Source organism: Sorex araneus, chromosome 11, assembly GCF_027595985.1.
Source record: "Sorex araneus isolate mSorAra2 chromosome 11, mSorAra2.pri, whole genome shotgun sequence".
In the NCBI taxonomy this organism is placed as follows: domain Eukaryota; kingdom Metazoa; phylum Chordata; class Mammalia; order Eulipotyphla; family Soricidae; genus Sorex; species Sorex araneus.
Genome location: NC_073312.1, coordinates 6059109 through 6079869, shown reverse-complemented (window position 1 = coordinate 6079869; position 20761 = coordinate 6059109). Strand labels below are relative to the sequence as shown.

At 62.2% G+C, this 20761-nt stretch overlaps 1 protein-coding gene across 1 annotated transcript in view; it reads left to right on the top strand.

Annotated features, from left to right (window-relative positions):
* Positions 1 to 20761, top strand: part of BTBD16 (BTB domain containing 16) — a 34146-nt gene that overhangs the window by 13121 nt on the left and 264 nt on the right. Inside the window, exons 11-16 of the mRNA XM_055119138.1 lie at positions 3705 to 3824; positions 13650 to 13741; positions 15662 to 15744; positions 16761 to 16838; positions 18425 to 18523; positions 19718 to 19903. Of these exons, the coding sequence (XP_054975113.1) occupies positions 3705 to 3824; positions 13650 to 13741; positions 15662 to 15744; positions 16761 to 16838; positions 18425 to 18523; positions 19718 to 19903 (658 nt within the window). The remainder of the gene's footprint in view (positions 1 to 3704; positions 3825 to 13649; positions 13742 to 15661; positions 15745 to 16760; positions 16839 to 18424; positions 18524 to 19717; positions 19904 to 20761) is intronic.

The window sequence follows — 20761 nt, the reverse complement described above, 5'->3', positions numbered from 1 at the left end:
CCTGGCTGGGAACTCTGCATGGCTGGTCTCTCTCATGGCCAGGATCTCTCCATTCCGGGCTCTCTCCTGGCCAGGATCTCTCCATAGCCAGGCTCTCTGAATGGCCAGGATCTCTCCATGCCGGGCTCTCTCCTGCCTGGGATCTCTCCTGGCCAGGATCACCTGGCCAAGATTGCTCCATGGCCGGGATTTCCCTGGATGGGCTCTCTCCATGGCCAGGATCTGTCTTGGCTGGTATCTCTCCATGGCCAGGATCTGTCCTGGCCAGGATCTCTCCATGGCCGGGCTCTCTCCATGGCCAGGATCTCTCCATGCCTGGCTCTTTCCTGCCTGGGATCTCTCCTGGCCGGGATCTCTCCATGGCCGGGCTCTCTCCATGGCCAGGATCTCTCCATGCCTGGCTCTTTCCTGCCTGGGATCTCTCCTGGCCAGGATCACCTGGCCGAGATCTCTCCATGGCCGGGATCTCTCCTGGCCGGGAACTCTCCTGGCCGGGAACTCTCCTGGCCAGGATCTCTCCATGGCCGGGCTCTCTCCTTGGCCAGGATCTTTCCATGCTGGGATCTCTCCTGGCCGGAATCTCTCCCTGGCCGGGATCTCTCCTGCCCAAGATCTCTCCATGGCCTGGATCTCTCCTGGCAGGTATCTCTCCATGGCCTGGATCTCTCCATGGCCTGGATCTCTCCTGGCTGGGATCTCTCCATGGCCTGGATCTCTCCTGGCCAGGATCTCTCCATGGCCAGGACCTCTCCATGGCCAGGATCTCTCCTGACCTGGATCTCTCCTGGCCGGGATCTTTTTATGGCCGGGCTCTCTCCATGGCTGGGACCTCTCCTGTCCAGATATCTCTCCACAGCCAGGATCTCTCCAGGCAGGATATCTCCATGGCCAAAATCTCCATGGCTGGAATCTCTCCTGCCCGGGATCTCTCCATGGCCGGCCTCTCCCTGGCTGGGATCTCTCCTGGCCGGGATCTCTCCATGGCCGGCCTCTCCCTGGCTGGGATCTCTCCTGGCCGGGATCTCTCCTGGCCTGGATCTCTTTATGGCCGGGCTCTATCCATGGCTGGGACCTCTCCTGTCCGATATCTCTCCACAGCCAGGATCTCTCCAGGCAGGATCTCTCCATGGCCAAAATCTCCATGGCTGGCCTCTCTCCTGGCCAGGATCTCTCCATGGCCTGGATCTCTCCTGGCCGGGATCTCTCCTGGCTGGAAATTCTCCTGGCTGGTATCTCTCCATCACTGGGATCTCTCCTGGCTGGAATCTTTCCACAGCCAGGCTCTCTCCTGACCAGGATCTCTTCTGGCTGGGATCTCTCCTGGCTAGGATCTTTCCATGGCCAGACTCTCTCCTGACCAGGATCTCTCCTGGCTGGAATCTCTCCTGGCCGGGATCTCTCCATGGCCGGAATCTCCATGACTGGGATCTCTCCTGCCCAGATCTCTCCTGGCCAGGCTTTCTTCTCGCCAGGATCTCTCCATAGCTGGGCTCTCTCTGTGGTCACTCTCTCTTGGCCGGGATCTCTCTGTAGCTGGGATCTCTCCTGGCCATGCTTGAAGCACGCGGGCTGCAGGCGGGGCATGTGCATGGCGTGTGTCTCCGGCTGGATGGGGATATTTTACTCCAAGAACAAAGCTGGTGGGGCCGGGCAGACAGACGGGCGGGCAGGGGTTAGGGCCTGTCTAGCGGTGGTGCGTGACGTCCCGTGTAAACTGCCAGGAGCTGCCCCTCCACCGGCACCACCCGCAAGCAGAGCGGCCGTGCGTGAGTGTGGCAATGAAGCAGCCCCGTGGCCACCCGGGCCCCTCCTGCCCCCCTGACGGTCAGGGCGGGTGTGGGCTGGGCACCCCTGCTGGTGCCGGCACATGCACCCTGGGGGCAGAGCCCCGCTGCTCGGCCCCGGGCTTCGGACATGGCGTGACACACATGCTCTCCCCACTGTCCCCCCGACCAGCATTCATGACTGTGGCGGCCACGTCCCTGCGGAACGGCTCTTGCTTCCCGCCCCCTCCTGGGCTGTGGCCTCTGGTGGCCTCCCGTCCCGAAACCTTGTTTATGGGCTGGGTGCTGTCGTTATTCAAGGGGAGGGGGGCAGGCGTGGCCTTATTTATTTAAATGTGTTATTGGAATACAATTTCCATACCAAGGATCGAGAATAAGGAGTGCCTTGTTAAATGTTCTTTGTGGGTTGTTTTGGGTTTTTTGGGGTTTTTTTGGGGTTTTTTTGGGGTTTTTTTGCTTTTGGGTCACACCCGCTCAGGGGTTACTCCCGGCTCTGCACTCAGGAATTCCTCCTGGCAGTGCTCAGGGGACCATGTGGGATGCCAAGCAAACACCCTCCCCGTTGTACTAGCACCCTGACCCCAAGCAGGTGTTTTTAATTCTGAGGAGCGCGTCTCCATGGTGATGTTTGTGCGTTGAGGAGGGCGGGCAGGACACAGGGGGACACGGGCACCAGTGGGCACAGCTGTGAGGGGGACGTGGGCATGGCTGTGAGCCGTTCTGGAGGCGGCCAGCAGAGTGCCGAGTCCGGAGCTGGACGTTGATTCTCTTGGCCACGCTGCCGCCAGCAGGACCAACGCTTGGTCCGGTCTTGGTCGAAGACTGACTCTCTCAGCCTTGACCACGGTAAGGCCTGGCCAGGGCCCTTCCCAGTTCGCGGGGCCTCTGCTACCCCCCCATGTTGCCACCAGCCCCTCTTTGGGAGGTCTCCAAGAACCCTGCGGGCCGGGGGTTCAGAGAGAGAGAGCACAGCGGGGAAGGCACTTGCCTTGCCTGCCGTCAACCCAGGTTCAATTCCTGCACAGCATCTAGTTCCCTGGGCACTGCCAGGAGTGACCCTGAGCACAGAGCCAGGAGTGACCCTGAGCACAGAGCCGGGAGTGACCCTGAGCACAGAGCCGGGAGTGACCCTGAGCACAGAGCCGGGAGTGACCCCTGAGCACAGAGCCGGGAGTGACCCTGAGCACAGAGCCAGGAGTGACCCTGAGCACAGAGCCGGGAGTCAGCCCTGAGCACAGAGCCAGGAGTCAGCCCTGAGCACAGAGCCAGGAGGAGGCCCTGAGCGCCACCGGGTGTGGCCCCCAAACTAAAATAAATCAATGAAATAAGAAATGAAAATGAAGCTAATGGGGCTGACCGTGTGACGGGAGCGGGAAGTCGACTCCTCAGGGGTCAGGCGCCGTGACCTCTGGGGGGCAGGGAAGGGAAGTGTCCTCGCTCTGGGGCAGAGAGACCCGGACCAAGGCCTGCCCACGGCGTGGGGCTCTCCTCGCAGAGAGCTGCAGGAAGGACCCCACTGTAAGGCCCAGCGCCGGGGTCTGCCTGCGGGGGCTCAGTTCTCTGCTCTGGGCTGGGCGAGCACATGACCTTGAGCACCTTTTCCTGGGCTCTGGCGCTGCCTGCAGACCCGGGGCTGCAACTTCCCTCCCCTCCCCCGCCCCTCCCCCGCCCCTCCCCCGTCCCTCCCCCCTTCCTTTCATTGTTCCTTGGGGTCACACCCAGCGATGCTCAGGGATTACTCCGGGCAGTGTGGAGGGACCCTGTGGGATGCCGGGGAGCATACCCCCTCCCCCACTCCCTCCCCCCTCCCCCCTCCCTCCCCTCGCCTTCTCCAACCAGCCCCAGCCGTGGGGCCGTGGGCCGTGGCTTTGGCCTTGGCCTTGCCCTGAACCTTTTCCCTCTGTCTTTTCCCTGGCTCAGGTTGTTCACGTTCAGCGAGTTCCACCTGCTGAAAACAGTGCTCTTGTGGGTCTACCTGCAGTTCAACCACAGGATCCAAACTCTCCCGGGCCACGAGAACGTGCTGGCGTTTTTCCACAGGTGACGGGGCCGGCGTGGCTGGGGAGCTGGCTGTGGGCGAGAGGCCAAGGTGGGGGGCGGGCGGGTGAGGGTTCCCCGTCTCCCGCAGACTGCAGGGCAACGGGGGTCCGCCCGCGGGGTGGCAGGCGCTCCTCCTGAGAGCCCCCGGACCACTCGGGAGATGGTGCTGGGTTGGCACGTGATGCCGGCTCCCGCTGGCTGTGGCTCCGTTAAGGCCAGTCACATGGGCGCCCGTGGGAGTGACCGGTGTGTGCCTTTGAGGACTTGCCTTGGCGTGGACGTGGGGAGAAAGGGACGCTCTCTCACTGTTGGGGGGAATGCCGATGGTCCAGCCTCTCTGGAAAACAATACGGACAGTCCTGCAAAAACTAGGAATTGAGCTTCCGTATGACCCCGCAATACCACTTCTGGGAATATATCCCGAGGCTGCAAAAGAGCACAGTAGAAATGACATCTGTACCTATATGTTCATTGTAGCACTGTTCGCAATAGCCAAAATCTGGAAATAACCCAAGTGCCCTAGAACAGATGACTGGTTAAAGAAACTTTGGTACATCTACACAATGGAATACTATGCAGCTGTTAGGATAGATGAATTCATGAAATTTGCTTATAAATGTGGATAGACATGGAGAGTATCATGCTAAGTGAAGTGAGTCAGGAAGAGAGGGACAGACATAGAGGGACTGCACTCATTTGTGGAGTATAAAATAACATCACATGAGGCTGACACCCACGGACAGTAGATACAAGGGCCAGGAGGGTTGCCCCATAGCTGGAAGCCCGCTTCATGAGCCGTAGGTGAGAAGGCAGATGGAATAGAGAAGGGATCACTAAGAAAATGATGGCTGGAGGAATCAGTCGGGATGGGAGATGTGTGCTGAAAGTAGATAATGGCCCAAACAGGATGACCTCTCAGTGTCTGGGTTGCAAGCCATGATGCCCCAAAGTAGGGAGAGAGTATGGGGCATATTGTCTGCCATGGAGGCAGGGGGAGGGCGGGAAAGGGGGTATACCGGGAATATCAGTGGTGGGGGATGTGCACTGGTGGAGGGATGGGTGTGTGATCATTGTGAGATTGTAACCCAAACATGAAGCTTGTAACTATCTCATGGTGATTCAATAAAATTAAAAAAGAAAAAAAGAGTGAAAAACAAGAAAAAAAAAATGAGAACTTACCCTGAAACTGGAGTAACACCAGAGGCAAACACACCTTTAAAAAAAATAAGACAAACATATTCGCTCACTGAACTAAAACTTTCTTATTCAAGCAGACCCGCTGCCCGTTGGTAAGAAGGTGCCCCTTGCGCCCTTGGGGGCTGGAGCTTTAATCTTGGGGGCATCCCAGAGCCCATCAGATGGAGGCCAGCTCAAGGGAGTGGCCAGCTGGGGCCGGAGCCATAGGACAGTGGGCAGGGCCTGTGGCCGGCCTGGGGTTCCATCCCTGGCATCCCATAGGGTCCCCTGAGCACAGAGCCAGGAGTAAGCCCTGAGCACTGCTGGGTGGGCCCCAAAACATCAACAAAAGGGGTGGGGAAGGAATGAAAATTTGAAAGAACTTTCCAGCTTCCCAGAGAAATGAAAAGGCATTTGAGTGCAGGAACGATGTCACAGAATCCGTCCAGTTTCTCACACTTTCTGACTTTGGGGGGGTGGGGGTTGGGTCACTCCCAGTGGTGCTCGGGGCTGGCTTCCTGCCAGGCCAGCCCTGGAGTCCCGGCCGTCTCTCCAACCCCATTTCCCACTTGCTAAACTCTGACATGCTGGGGCTGGAGCCATAGCACAGTGGGGAGGGCGTTGGCCTTGCATACGGCCGACCCGGGTTCGATTCCCAGCATCCCATATGGTCCCCTGAGCACCACCAGGAGTAATTCCTGAGTGCATGAGCCAGGAGTAACCCCTGTGCATTGCCGGGTGTGACCCAAAAAGAAAAAAGTAAAAAAAAAAAAAAAAAAAGTAAAGAAATTTTAAATGGGACTGGAGAGATCAGTACAGCAGGTAGGGTATCTGCCTGGCCTATGGCCAACCTGCATTCAATCCGTGGCATCACACAGGGGCCCCTGAGCACCACCAGGAGTAATTCCTGAGTGCAGAGCCAGGAGGAACCCCTGTGCATCGCCGGGTGTGACCCAAAAAGCAAAAAACAAACAAACAAAAAAAAACTCTGACATTCAAAGTTCTTCCCAGTGGAGTGAAAGCTGCCCGTGTCTGAGCAGTGAGTGGGCTTCCAGTAAATTGAACAGAGGCTCCGGGGTCAGTAAACGTGGCGCTGCTGACCCTCAGTGACCACTGCTGCTGGGTCCTCGGCAGCTGGCTTCATTGTGCCCATTTTACAGAGGAGAAAACAGAGGTAGAGACAGAAATCATGCAAGGGCCCAGGGAGGCGGGCTCAATTCCAGGCCTGCCGCGTCTCTCTGCCGTGGGCGGGCGGAGGGGCCCCAGAGTTCACAAAGGCCCCCGATTCTAAACTTGCCTCGTGGACCCCTCGCCCCTCCCCCCGCGCCCAGGGGCACTTGCTCCCCCCCACTCCAAGAGTGCCCGTCGGTAAGGGTGGGCTGTGGTGGCCTTGGCGGATGTGGTGAGATGGGGGTCCGCCTTGGGACCCCAGGGCCTCTGTCCAAGCCCCGTGGCAGACCACCCGTCACCCGAGCCAGCTGCAGGGCGGGCTGATCTGGGCGGTCCCCGGGGAGACCTGGAGAGCTCCGCCCTGGACAGGGAGTGAGTGACGGTCACTGCCCAGCTCGTGTCTCTGTCCCCGGCCACGGGAGCGGGGGCTCCTGGGACGGGGGGGCCTTCTAGGGGGGAAGGTTGGGCCAGAGCTACTCCTGGCTCTGTGCTCAGGGACCGTCACTCCCGGCAGTGCCCAGTGGCCACCTCAGCTCCGTGGTGCTGGGGACTGAGTCCAGGCCGGCTGCGGGTCAGGCAGGTGCCTTGACCCCTGGACTGTCCCTTGGGCCTCCATCTCTTCCTGGTGCGGGTGGGGGCCCGGTGACGCTCGGGGCTTGCTCCTCACTCCGCACTCAGGACTCGCTCCGGACGGGCCCAGGGGACCACACCGGACGTCTGGGGTCGAGCGTGGGTTGGCCGCGGGCAAGGCCAGCGCCCTCCCTGCTGTGCCGTCTCTCCGGGCCCGTAGTCCCTGCTTCTCGGGCTCACCCGCCGTCCCCCGTTAACGCTGCCTTTTCCACCCCCCACCAAGGGTGACCGCCCCCCTCCCCCCCGCGTCTGCTGGTGCCGCCGTCCCTGGGACATCTGTTCCCGCGCTGCCGCGGCCCCCCCCCGCGCCTGCTGCTGTTCGGGGTGGATGACATGTTCCTCCCCTGGCTTCTATATAATTACTCGGAGCCCAAATGCTTTCAGCCCCCCCCCCCATTCTTTTAATAGCCCCAGAGACACTTTTCCTGTGACTCATGCACCCCAGGAAAAATTGCCACTTGGCTCCCAGCTTGCGCTTGTCCTGGAAGCCGCTAGCGCCCGAGAGAGGAAATGAGCAGAAAGGGGTGAGTCAGCCCCCGTGCTTCCGCGGGAAGCGGCCCAGGGTCCGGAGACCAGGCCTGGGGTCCCTCTGCGAAAGTGGGGCTCTCAAGCCGCCCTCCCAGACAGTCATCCGTGGGGGGGGGCTTCTCCTTGCCGAGACCTTCCCATAGCCCCCCTCCCGGGGACCACCCCCGCCCCTCTCTTTGTCCCAGAAGGGGGACCGGGACCCTCGGCCCACTCGGCAGACTCACTCACCCAAGGCTCACGAGAGCGAGGCCGGGCCTCAGAACTCCTGGCCCGGGGGCTGCCGGACCCAAGGCTCCGCTTCTAGAAGGTTCCGCTTCTAGAAGACTCTGCTTCTAGAAGTTTCCTCTGTTGCCCGCCCACGCTGTGAGGCTGTCTGCATCAGAGTCAGTGACACGGGCAGCTGAGCCACAGCTCAGTGCCCTAGCGGGGACCCCAGGACCCCCAGCAGGGTGGGGACAGAGGCACAGCCCCAGGGACCCCCGGGTCTGGGCTGAGAGCGGAGGGAGCACAGTCGTGAGGAGTCGGGGCCACAGGGCAGGGCTGACACCCCAAGGAAGGAGCTGCCACGCAGGGTGGCCCTGGCAGGCCTGTGTCCCCTGAGATGTCGGGGCAGCGAGTGACGCAGTGAACCAGATTCCCCTGTATTGGGTGGGGGGGGGAGGAAAAGGTTCCTGGGGGTGACGGAAGGAGCAACCTCGGGCCTTGGGGACACATGGCGACACACGGCGACACAGACACACAGACACACATGCAGACACACGCAGACAGACACAGACATGTGGACGGGGAGACAGCGCCAGCACCCCCAGAGATAGAGACCCAGACCCAGACCGGACACACAGACGGACACACAGGTGCAGAGACAGACATGGACACAGACACTCAGACATAGTTGTGAACACACATGCACATGTGCGCACACACACACACACACATACACACACATGCGCACACGTGCACATGCACCCCTGTGCCCAAGCCTGTCTTCCTGGCAGTGACTCATTCAGAAAAGCAAACGGGCCGCCCGGAGTGAAACTTGACGTTTCCTTGTGGGAGAGCAGAAGCGAGAGCAGCGTGGCAGCTTCGTCCAGGCCCGGAGAAGCCGGTGTTGGTCCCTCTCGGCTGTCGGGGGGCTTGGGGAAGCCGAGACTCCGCGCGTCAGAGAAGAGGCCTCGGCTGCCCAACGTTCCCTGGCGGAAGCCTTGGCTTAGGGTGCAGGGCTGGGGGAGAGGGTGGAGCGGGGAGGGCGTTTGCCTCGCACACGACTGACCGGGTTCAACCCCCGGCACCACATATGGTCCCCTGAGCCCGCCAGGAGATAACTGCCCCCCCCAAAATAACACACACATTATAAAATTAAAAACACACATAAAATAAAAACATAAAAATTTTATATATTTTTATATATACAAAAAATATATAAAATAAAAACTGTGGATGGGGCAAGAATAGAAGAAGGGAGGAAGGATAAAAAAAAATTTTTTTTTAATAAAACAACTGGGCTGGGTAGTGCAGTGGGTGGACCCCGGCTTTTCATCCCTCCGACCCGCTTCCATCCCCAGCACCCCATGTGACCCCCGGGCCCACGGGGAGTGATCCCTGAGCACAGAGCCAGGAGTAAGTCCTGAGCACCACCAGGTGTGGCCCCAAAGCAGCAACAAAATAAGACTAATAACAATACAATGAAAAGTGCCGGCTGCGGAGAACACAGGGTCCCGCCGCCTCCCTGCCCGAGGCGTGACCCCCAAGCACAGGGCTGGGAGTAGCCCCCCACACCCAAGAAAAAGAATAATGACTACAAATAAAAGCCAGGGGTTTAAGATGATCACTTGTATCGCTTGTCATCCCATTGATCTTTGATTTGCTCGAGCGGGCGCCAGTAACGTCTCCATCCGTCCCTGTCGCGTGCTAGCGTAGCCCAGTGATACCTGCTCGCTCCAGGAAGTTTAAGATAATAAGAAAAAGACAGGTTTAAGATAAATAAATAATGGGGGCTGGAGCGATAGCACAGCGGGGAGGGCGTTTGCCTTGCACGCGGCCGACCCGGGTTCGATTCCCAGCATCCCATATGGTGCCAGGAGTAATTCCTGAGAGCAGAGCCAGGAGTAACCCCTGTGCATTGCTGGGTGTGACCCAAAAAGAAAAAAAAAAGATAAATGAATAAATGAAATTGGAATTGTGGGGGCGTAGCAGTGCTTGACAGTCCTAGAATGCTGGGGCGAGGGTCCGGCTCTCCGCCTGGGGGTCTCTCTGCCCGGCCAAGCTAAGGCCAGCTCCCACCCCCCTCCCCAAGCTCAGCGCCAGCACCCCCCAAGCTCAGCGCCAGCTCCCTCCCACCCCCCTCCCCAAGCTCAGCGCCAGCTGCAGGTGAATCCCTCTCCATCCCCCAGCCCTCCCATCAGGAAACTGTCACCCCTCACGCGGCAGACTGTCCTGGCCGTGGCCTGCCTGGGCCTTGCGTTGGTGGTCTCGTCCCCCCGTGGAGGCCCCTGGCCCTTGCCTTCTGCTTTCCGGCCTTCTGGGTTGCACCCCGCCAGCCCAGCTGCAGGGCCCTGCCCGGACAGCCCCAGCTCACGGGTGGGGCACGGGCCCAGCCACGGCTCCCCCGGCCCCAGGGGTGCACAGGGGCTGCCCGAGCCAGGCTGGCACCTCCTGGCACGAGTGACCTGGGCACTTCCACCTACGGCACTTCCACCCCCAGGTCTGGGGGTCTTCGCTCCGTGACTCCCTCACTCCTGGCTCGTGGCTCAGGAGTCGTTCCTGGTGGGCTCGGGGACCGTGTGGGACGCCAGGCCGGCCACACACGTGGCAAAGGCCCTCCCTACACCCGTCACGCCAAACCCCTCCTTGCTCAGTCTTCACTGGGGACCACAGCCCACGGTGTCTGGGCGGGGGCCAGGCCCTGGCTAGCGGCTGCTCGCCTTCAGACTTTGAGGGGTCCCCAGCCAACCCCCCGGCAACAACCTCCTACACACACACACAGATACACACACAGACACACACAGACACACACAGACACACACAGACACACACACAGACACACACAGACACACACATAGATACACACACACAGACACACAGAGACACACACACAGACTACACACAGACAAACAGACAAACACAGACACACACAGACACACACACAGACACACACAGACACACACATAGATACACACACACAGACACACAGAGACACACACAGACACACAGAGACACACACACAGACTACACACACAAACAGACAAACACAGACACACACAGACACACACACACAGACACACACAGACACACACATAGATACACACACAGACACACAGAGACACACACAGACACACAGAGACACACACACAGACACACACACACACACACACACACACACACACACCCTGACAGCCCTGCGGGGCTCCGCTCCGAATTCTCCAGCACAAACGCTCATTTCCGGTCACCTTGAACCCTGAAGCCTCACTGAGGCCCGGCCTCGCCTTTCCCGAGTCAGGGGGCGTTTCCTGGGGGGTCTGTGGGCCGCTGGGGGTCCTCTGTGGAGAAGGGTCTGTTCGGATCAGCTTTGGGGCTGAGTCCTCTGCCCCTCGGCGTGGGTTTGTGTCGTGCTCTGTTGATTCGGACCCTGACCGTCGGCCAGAGAGGGTGGGGGGGGGGGGTCGGCTGCCGCCTCACGCCTGTGGGGGCTTCTCCCACCCAGCAAAGCTCTTTCGGTTTGGTGTTGCCAGTCCCAGGGAGTCAGTACTGTTACTTCACTTGGGGGTCACACCCAGTGGTGTTCGGGGGCTACTCCCAGCTCAGTGCTCAGGGCCACTCCCGGCAGTGCTTGGGGAGCCTGCGGTGCCAGGGCCAGCCCTGGGCCTCCGAAGCCGTTGGCGATGCCCCGTGGCCCCCCCGGCCCCCTTTGCTCTGTCCTGTTGAGCCCCAGGTTGCTCTGCCTGAGGCCGTGGGGACCGCACCCTCCCGGGTGTTCCTGTTTCCGGCCCACAGCCGGCCGTGCCGGGGCTGGCCCCGGCTCTGCGCTCAGGAATCGCTCCTAGTGGTGCTCGGGGGCCCTGGCTCGGCCGCGTACCCGGCAGAGGCGCTGCCCACTGTGCCATCACTCCGGCCCCTCGCGGGTCTTTTCAAGTTTCCCGTGTACATCGTTCAGGCGCATTGTTGCCTTTTAGCCTGGGGCCTCATTGATCAGAGCGTGGTCACGTACAGGGAGCCGCTGGGCTCTCACGCGCCGTGCCGTGAATCTCCACACAGTGCTCGCCCGGGCCAGGAGGGGAGCCGGACGCTTCTCCCGGGGGCACCTGTGGGTCAGGCCGACTCCCGCGCAGGCCCCTGTGGGAACTGGTGGTGGGGCGGGTGTCCCGACCCCCCACCTGCCTGTCCACTCAGTGTGGGATTGTGCGGAGCCCCTGGCGGCCTGAGGCTCTGGGCCTTAACCCTCCAGATACCGCCCAGCGCGGCCACCGGCCACGCAGCCAGAGTCCACAGGCCCAGCCTCCAGCTTTCCCCGGGCCCCGTGTCTCCTTCCTCATTCTTGGGCCCTGTGCAAAGCTGGCCCGGCCTTTATGGCATGGGCGGGGACGCCTCCAGGAAGTCTTCCGGGATCTCCTCTACACTTAGATGCTTCTGTGGGCTGCTTCTGCAGAGAGAGAGCAAGAGCCTGTGCAAGCTGGGGTGTGTGTGTGTGTGTGTGTGTGTGTGTGTGTGTGTGTGTGAGAGAGAGAAAGAGAGAGAGAGAGAGAATGTGTGAGTGTGTGCGTGTATGAGTGTGATGTGAGAGTGTGTATGTGTGAGAGTGTATGTGCGAGTGTGTGTGAGAGATTCTGTGTGTGTCAGTGTGTATGGGCTGCATGTGAGTGTGTTATGTGTGCATATGAGTGCGTGTAAACCTGTGTACGAGCATGTGTATGAGTGTAAGTGCATGTGTGTTCATGTGTGAGAGTCCGTGTGGATGTGTGAGTACATATAGTGTGTTTTTATTGAGTGTATGTATGCATGTGCATGTGTGTGTGCATGTGTATATTTGTGTATATGCATGTGTGCACATGTGTGTGCGTGTGCGTATACATGTGTGTGCGTGCGTGTGAGTGCGTGTACCTTGACTGACAGTGGCCCCGGCAGAGGTGGCCTCAGTGTCCTCTGGAGAGCGAGGTCAGTGCCGCCCGCTGTGGCCAGCCTGTGTGGAAATAGCCGTGAGTCAGAGGCACGAGGAGCATGACATCACCCGGGCCGGGCTGGGCGGGGCCGCGGCCACAGTGCTCGCCGTCACGCCTGTGACTCCGGTGCTTGTCTGAGCCAGTGACCTCACGGCCCAGGCCAGCCCTGGAGCCAGCACCTGCCCCTGGCACCCCCCCCCCGTCTCTGCCCCCAGGTGACCCCCGTCTCTGCCCCCCAGGTGACCCCCGTCTCTGTCCCCAGGTGACCCCTGTCTCTGTCCCCCTAGGTGACCCCCATCTCTGCCCCCCAGGTGACCCCGTCTCTGTCCCCCTAGGTGACCCCCGTCTCTGCCCCCCAGGTGACCCCCATCTCTGCCCCCCAGGTGACCCCCATCTCTGTCCCCCAGGTGACCCCTGTCTCTGCCCCCCAGGTGACCCCCGTCTCTGTCCCCCAGGTGACCCCGTCTCTGCCCCCCAGGTGACCCCCGTCTCTGTCCCCCAGGTGACCCCCGTCTCTGCCCCCCAGGTGACCCCCGTCTCTGCCCCCTAGGTGACCCCCGTCTCTGTCCCCAGGTGACCCCACATCTCTGTCCCCCAGGTGACCCCACATCTCTGTCCCCCAGGTGACCCCCACTACCCTGCACCCCTGCACCCCTGCACCCTGCACCCCTGTACCCCGGTCCCCTGAACCCCTGCACCTCTGTCTGCTCCCCTGTGTCCCTTGCACCCCTGTCCCATGTCATTTGCCTCTGTCCCCGGTCCCCTGCACCCCTGTCCCCTCACTCCTATCCCCTGTCCCTTGCTCGTGTCCCCTGCCCCTGTCCCCTGTCCCCGTCCCCTGCCCCTGTCCCCTGTCCCCTGTCCCCTGTCCCCAGGTCCCTGTCCTCTGTCCCCTGCTGGCACCAGCCTTCCTGGTGCTCCTTCTGGTCGCTCCAGCCCTGGACAAGGGCCCGGGAGACCGTCACTGGGCAAAGTCTCCCCTGAGGCCCTCTGCGGGGCGGGAGGATCCGGAGCCCGGGATTGCTCCGGGGTGATGGGGCGGAGGGGCCCAGGGCAGGGCCTGGCCCGGGGCTGGAGGGTCTCGGGGCCCGGGACGGGGGTCACCTGGCCGAGAAGGTTCCCGGGGGAGGTTTCTGAGACCAGCCTTTGCCTTGTTGCACCCGCCCAGCTTCCCCAAGAAGAACTCCTTCCTGGACGGGACCCTGGGCCAGTGCCTGCTGCCCCTCTGCCTCTGCCTGCGCCTGCACGGGGTCACCAGAGGTGAGCCCCGCCCGGGGACCCCGCCCGGGACCCCCGCCTGGGCACCCCCGCCCGGGCACCCCCACCCTGGGCACCCCTGCCCAGGCAACCCCTCCTGGGCATCCCCAGCCCTGAGCACCCCTGACCAGGCACCCCCACCCTGGGCACCCCCACCCTGGGCACCCCCACCCTGGGCACCCCGGGGCTGCACCCGGCGCGCAAGGACTCAGGGCTCTGGCACGGTCCCTCCCACCCTGGCGGCCTGTGGGCTGAGCCCCCTGGTCTGGGCCGGGCCCATCAGGGCCTCTGGGACCCCCCGGAACGTGCCCTCAGCTGCCGGCTCCCACTCTGGCCCCTGGCAGGGGGCCCCTTTGGGGTGCTGTCCTGGTGCTGGCCCTAGGACCCGGGGCCACGGGGGCGGCACAGGCGGCCACCCACCCGGGCCTGTCCCTAGGGACACCCGGGGACTCTGACGGGCGCCTCCAGCACAGAGAGGGGAGGGTGACGGGCCGGGCGCTCTGTCCCAGGAGATCTGGTGGACCCCCCTGCGGGAGCAGGAGCTGAGCCTGGCCCCCCAGTGGGCCCCCCACCCGGCATCCCCAGGCCCAGAAACGGCGGGAGCAGAAGCACAGGCAGAGGCTCGTGTCTGGAGGGGCCCCACGCTGAGGTGCTCGGGAGCACTCTTGGCTCTGTCGGTGCTCCGGGAGCACTCTTGGCTCTGATGGTGCTCCGGGAGCACTCTTGGCTCTGTTGGTGCTCCGGGAGCACTCTTGGCTCTGTTGGTGCTCCGGGAGCACTCTTGGCTCTGTTGGTGCTCCGGGAGCCGTGCGGTGCCCCTTGTGTACAAACCCGTGGTTCTGTCTGCCGCACGCTCCTGCGGGTTCTGGTGAGGTGCTGGGGTTCAGGGGCTCGTGTGTTGTTGCAGACGCACCCGGAGCCTCACCCCGGCCCACCACGTGCCCTGCCGCTGCGGTCTCCCGGGTCCCCCAGGCCCAGTGCTCGGGCTCAGCGTTCCCTGTTTGGGGGTAGCATTTGCTGTCCTGGAACGCGAGGCCTGGGGCCGGAGCGACAGCCCAGCAGGGAGGACACTCGTCTTACACACGGCTGACCGGGTGCAACCCCAACCCCACCCGGTCTCCTGGGCCCTGCCAGGAGGGACCCCTGAGCACAGAGCCCAGAGTGAGCCCCGAGCACTGCTGCGTGGGTGCAGCCCCAGTTTTTAAAAACATATCCAAGAGCAGGAATGATCTTAGAGTCACTGCTGAAGGCGGCTCTGGAGACCCCTCCTCCAGGGCCTTCGGGGGCCGGTTGGGTTTGGCGTCTTTTGAGATTGTTGGAATATTTGTCGCTCAAACGCCGTCCGAGAAGCTGCCTCCAGCCTGTCACTGCTGCACGGCGGGAGAATCCTCCTCAGGTCAGACCCACCCCGGGAGAGTGGGTCGTCCGCTCCTTTGGATAGTTATTGGCAAACAATTTCATTTGGGGGGGGCTAGGTTTTTGTTTTGTTTTTGTTTGGGAGCAACACCCAAGGTGCTTAGTTATTAGCATATATTTAAAAAAATTTTTTTTGTGGGGCTGGAGCGATAGCACAGCAGGTAGGGCGTCTGCCTTGCACGCGGCCAACCCAGGTTCGAATCCCAGCATCCCATATGGTCCCCTGAGCACCGCCAGGGGTGATTCCTGAGTGCATGAGCCAGGAGTGACCCCTGTGCATCACCGGCTGTGACCCAAAAAGAAAAAAAAAAAGCTGCGTCCTGAACTCGTCACACAGTCTTGGTGCTCCTGCCCTGTTTTCTTTCCGACGGAACCACCAACGCCGAGAGTGTGCCCCTCCCCCACCCCCCCTCAGCGTCTGCAACCGTTTCTTCCTCCCCGGGAGAGAGAGAGGTGGGCAGCTGGCGCCTGCGACCCCTGAGGATGTTCCCGGTGTGTGTCCTGCAGGCCAGGACCTGGAGGAGCTGAAGTACATGAACTTCTTCCCCGAGTCCTGGATGGTGCGTGTGACGGCCAACCATTACCGCGCGGTGAGTCTGCGGGGTTTGGGTTTGACACCCTGCACCTTGCAAGCCGGGAGGTGGCCGCAGCGCCGGCCAGAGGGAGGCCGGGGGAGGAGACGCAGCCTTGGGAGCAGCTGCTTCCACCGCTGTGGGGATCGCAGCCACGCTGCCCTCCACGCCGAGCTCCCCAGCCCAGGGGCGCGACTGTGGGGTGGAGAAAATAGAGAAGAGAGAAGAGAAATCGCCTCAGAGCCGTCATCCCCCTCGGCCGCTGCTCACGGCTCATTGCTTGGTACAGACTTTGAGTCTCTTTCCAAAATGCAGTTCGTGAGGGGCCAGAGCGACAGTACAGCGGCGGGGAGGGCGCTTGCCTTGCACGCGGCTGGCTGGGTTCCTCCCCGGCACCCCGGTGTCCACATCACACGCTGCTGGGCATGCCTCCGCCCCGAGTGCTGTCCAGTTCGACAGCGGCCGGCCGGGGGGCTGGAGCCATAGCACGGCGCCTAGGGCATTTGCCTTGCTCAATCCCTGGCATCCCAGATGGTCCCCCGAGCACCGCCAGGGGTGGTTCCTGAGTGCAGAGCCAGGAGTAACCCCTGAGCATTGCCGGGTGTGGCCCAAAAGGCAAAAAAAAAAAAAAAAAAAACACCTAAAAACCAAAAAAACAGATTTTTTTTTTTTTTTGCAAACCCCGTGCCACAAGAGTCGGACCCCAGCACAGCCGACCCCCACCAGAGCCCCGTGTCTCTGGGACACTCAGGACGCCCCTCACGGGCTCCCGCCTGACCCACCAGCCCCTTCTCCCGCTGCGCGTCCTCCTCACGCGCCCCACCCCGATTCTTACACCAAAACTCCGTTTCCCGGTGACACTCGGGGCTTTCTCGCGCTCCCCTCTGTGCCCCCCGAGAGCCTGAGCCCACCTGGCGCAGAGCATCGGGCAGCGGGAGCCCCGAGACGGCCTGAGCAGCAGCAGCGTGCGGGCGCGGGGGCCGCTCAGGGGGGCCGCCGGGCTGCGGGCGTAAGTGAATGCGTTTCCCTTCCAGCTGGAGAGTGGGGGGGACATGGCACATGTGAAGGATCTCGCCACCCAGGCCGTGAGGTTCGGGCTGCTCTTCGACCAGGTACCCCCACGGGGGCTGGGGGGCACAGCACCCACACCCGCTTGTCACGGACCCGTGGGCTTGGTCAAGGACCCACGTGCTTGGTTAAGTATCGGGTGCTTGGTTAAGTATCGGGTGCTTGGTCAAGGACCCGTGTGCTTGGTTAAGTATCGGGTGCTTGGTTAAGGACCGTGTGCTTGGTTAAGTATCGGGTGCTTGGTCAAGGACCCGTGTGCTTGGTTAAGTATGTGGTGCTTGGTCAAGGACCGTGTGCTTGGTTAAGTATCGGGTGCTTGGTTAAGGACCGTGTGCTTGGTTAAGTATCGGGTGCTTGGTTAAGTATCTGGTGCTTGGCTAAGGACCCCCGTGCTTGGTTAATGACCGTGTGCTTGGTCAAGGACCGCGTGCTTGGTCGGAGGCCTGCGTGTCGGCACTCCCGAGTCGGAGGGCGGGAGCGGAGGGATGCTGTAGGCCCCAGCCTTGCGAAGGGAAACTCCCGAGACGAGCCTGATGCCACCTCAACTCTCCCCCGGCGTCACCAGCTGTCCCTGTGGCCAGGGAGTCAGTGGCAGGGCGGTCTCCGGGGCGTGGCGCAGTCCGTGCTGGGGGCTCAGTCCTCCCCAGAGCCGACGTGCCTGCGGTTTCCTCGGTCACCTCAGCAGTGACCGGTGAGAGAGCTCAGGGGCAAGGCGCTGTCCTGTGTGCGGCCAGTCCCTGGTCCCCCCGCCTCCCCCCACCCTGTGGCTCCTGGAGCTTCCCCGGGTGCAGCACCGAAGGCCCCCCCCACCACCAAGAAAGGGTCAGGGCGACAGGGCAGGGCGCAGGGCACTTGCCTTGCAAGCCGCTGACCCGAGAGTGATCCAGGACACCCCCTACGGTCCCCCGAGCCCAGTCAGGAGTGAACTCTGACCCTAAGGCCCGCAGGAAGCCCTGAACACGAGATGTGACCCGCAAACAAACAAACAAACAAACAAATGATGCCGGTGGGGACATCCAGCTCCGTCTCCCTGGGGACGTCCAGCTCCGTCTCCTGGGCGTCACTTGTCTACTGGGCTGGTGGAAATCACAGGAAGGTCCCTCGGCCAGAGAGACAGCAGCGGGGCTAAAGGGGGTCCCTTTCTGGCCCCAGTTTCCCCCCCCCCCCCAGCCAGGAGGGAGAGCTGAGCACTGTGAGGGGTCACCCAAACCCCACCCCCACCCCACCGAGGAATTTGGGTTTCTGAGACTGGGGGTCCAGAGCCGGTCACCGGAGACCCCTGGGGAGCCGGCCCAGATGGGAGAGGTGCCCCCCGGGGCCCGCCTGAGAGGACAGTGGGTCACGGGCCGCCTGTGTGGGCCGGGTCGGTCGCTGGCACAGGACGCCTTGTCTCTGCGCCCGGAAACCCCGCGTCATCGAGACGGTGCCCGGCTTCCTCCGTCCCTCTCAGGGACAGGCAGGGCGGAAAAGGCCATCCCCGAGGCCCCCTGGGGCGGGCGGGGTCAGCCCGTCTCCGTCTGCCCGTCTGTTAGTCACGCTGTTGTGACGGCGGGCGCTGTTTTCGCTGTGCCCGCTGCCCCGGGCACTGAGGCACGTTTCCCCCCCACGTGCCCGCGTGGCCGTGGTCTAGGAGCACACCACGCACTGCCGCACGGTCGCCCTCTACGGCTTCTTCTTCCAGATCAAGGGCACCAGACACAACCCCACCTCGTACAGCTTCTGCATGCAGGTGAGGGCCACTCAGCAGGGCCGCGGGAGGGGGCGGGCCAGCCCGCAGCAGCCCCGGGGACGCCTCTTGGTCTTGTTCTGAGTTGGTTCCGTCGGTCTTGTTCTGGGCCCCGCCCGCCCTTGCCGGGGGCCACGGGGTGCTGGGGACGGGACCCCGACTCTCTCGAGCCAGGCTCGTGCTCCAGCCACCTGGTGCTGGCTGCTCTGTGTGTTCGTCTGGGGGCCACACCTGGAGATGCTCAGGGCTTACTCCTGGCTCGGTACTCCGGGGTCACTCCTGGCTGGGCCCTGAGCTCATCACTGGTCAAGATAGATGCGAGGGGCTGGAGCGATAGCACAGCGGGGAGGGCGTTTGCCTTGCACGCGGCCGACCCGGGTTCGATTCCCAGCATCCCATATGGTCCCCTGAGCACCGCCAGGGGTAATTCCTGAGTGCATGAGCCAGGAGTGACCCCTGTGCATCGCCGGGTGTGACCCAAAAAAGTAAAAAAAAAAAAAATAGATGCAAAGAAGAACAAAGGCACCGTGGGGGCTGGGGAGAGAGTGCAGGGGGCGGGCCGTGTGCCTCGCACTGGTCTGGGCTCAATCCCATGGTCCCCCGAGCCTGCCAGGAGCAATCCCTGAGCACCGCGGGGGGTGGCAACAATCCAAAGACGGAGGGCACCTGAGGTTTCGGCTCTGCTTCTCGGCCACCTCCCCCTGCCCTGGAGCAGGTCCCGGGGCTCCCTGGGCCAGGCCTGGGGCTCCAGTGACATCCCCTCACCAGCGGCATGACCGGATGGAGGAAGGACAGCAGAGCAGAGTATTAGGAAGTCAGGCAAATGCCGTGTGGAATTTTGTGTGTGTGTATGTGTGTGTGTGTGTTGGAGGGGGGCCCTCCCAGTGTTGCTCAGGCTTACTCCTGGCTTTGCACTCCGGGATCCCTCCTGGCGGGGCTGGGGAACTACAGGAGGCATTGGGGATCTGCCCTAGGTTGACCGTGTGCAAGGTAAGTGCTCTAACCACTGTACCACCTATCTGGCCCCTGCATGGTGTTTTTTTTTTTTTTTTAAATTCCGGCAAAGCCAGTCAGAACAAAGACTTTCTGCCCGGTGCCTTTGTCCAGGGTCACCCGAGTCGGGCAGCGGTTCTGGGGGGCAGCAAAGTCTCGGCCCTCGTCACCCAGACGGGGGTCTGGTCTCCTGACTCTGGGCAGAGAATGAAGCACACGGACACGAAGCTGGGCGTCACGTGCGACCTGAGCCCCGTCAGCCTGCGGAGGGAACGCCTGGTCAAGTACAGGATCAGCGCCCAGACGCTGATCGACGGGGCGTGGCAGGAGTTCCAGACCAACGAGATCACCCAGAAGTTCGGCTTCTTCATGCCCTCCTGCAGGAGCCACGTGAGGCCGCCCCGCCCCCGCCCCGCTCTTCCTCTCACCCACGCTGACGGGGGTCAAAGCTCTGCGGAGGACGCCTGTCAGGCTCAGGAGAGCCCCTGAGGCGCAGGGAACCTTCCAGAAAGAAAAGCTGAGCAGTCGGTCGTACGGGGCTGAGGCACTTGTCTTGCACATGGCCGACCCGGGTTCGATTCCCGGCACTGCATATTGCTCCCTGAGCACTGCCAGGAGTGATCTCTGAGCACGGAACCAGGAGGAAGCCCAGGCACAAACTGCCCCGCCCCCGGCCCCCCAGTGAAAGAAAAGAAAATCCAGGTCCACTGACGCCCGCCGGGAGGCTGCCTGGCGGTCCTGGGACCGGCAGGGGGGAGGCCGGGCAGGTGGGCGCAGAGTGGGTGCACCGCCACCTTCCCGCCACCCGGGTGGCACCCAAAGCCTCCACCCCAGCCCTGCCCAGCGGCCTTGCGCTGGCTCGCGGGGGCGGGGCCAGCATCTGCCTCAGCTTCCGGGCAGATCCGGTGCCCCGTCCAGTTCTGATGCCGGAAGCTTCTCTGCGGTCCCCGAGGGAACTCAGGGCTGACGGGCCCAGGGTTCCCTGCAGGGGCTGGACTTGGCCTTGAGCCCGTGGCCAGTTCTCGGGGCCATCACGACCCAGGGGCCCTTTGCAAATCCTAGGCTGAGACCACCCAGCCACGGGCCACATCCTTCCCGTGGGCCTGAGCTTTGTTTTTGAAACTCTAGGGGACTCAAAACATAAAGGTCAGGGCCAAAAAGGTAGTACAGTGGGCAGGGCACCTGCCTTGCAGGGACCACCCCAATTTGATCTCCGGTACCCCAGATGGTCCCTGAGCACGGCCAGGG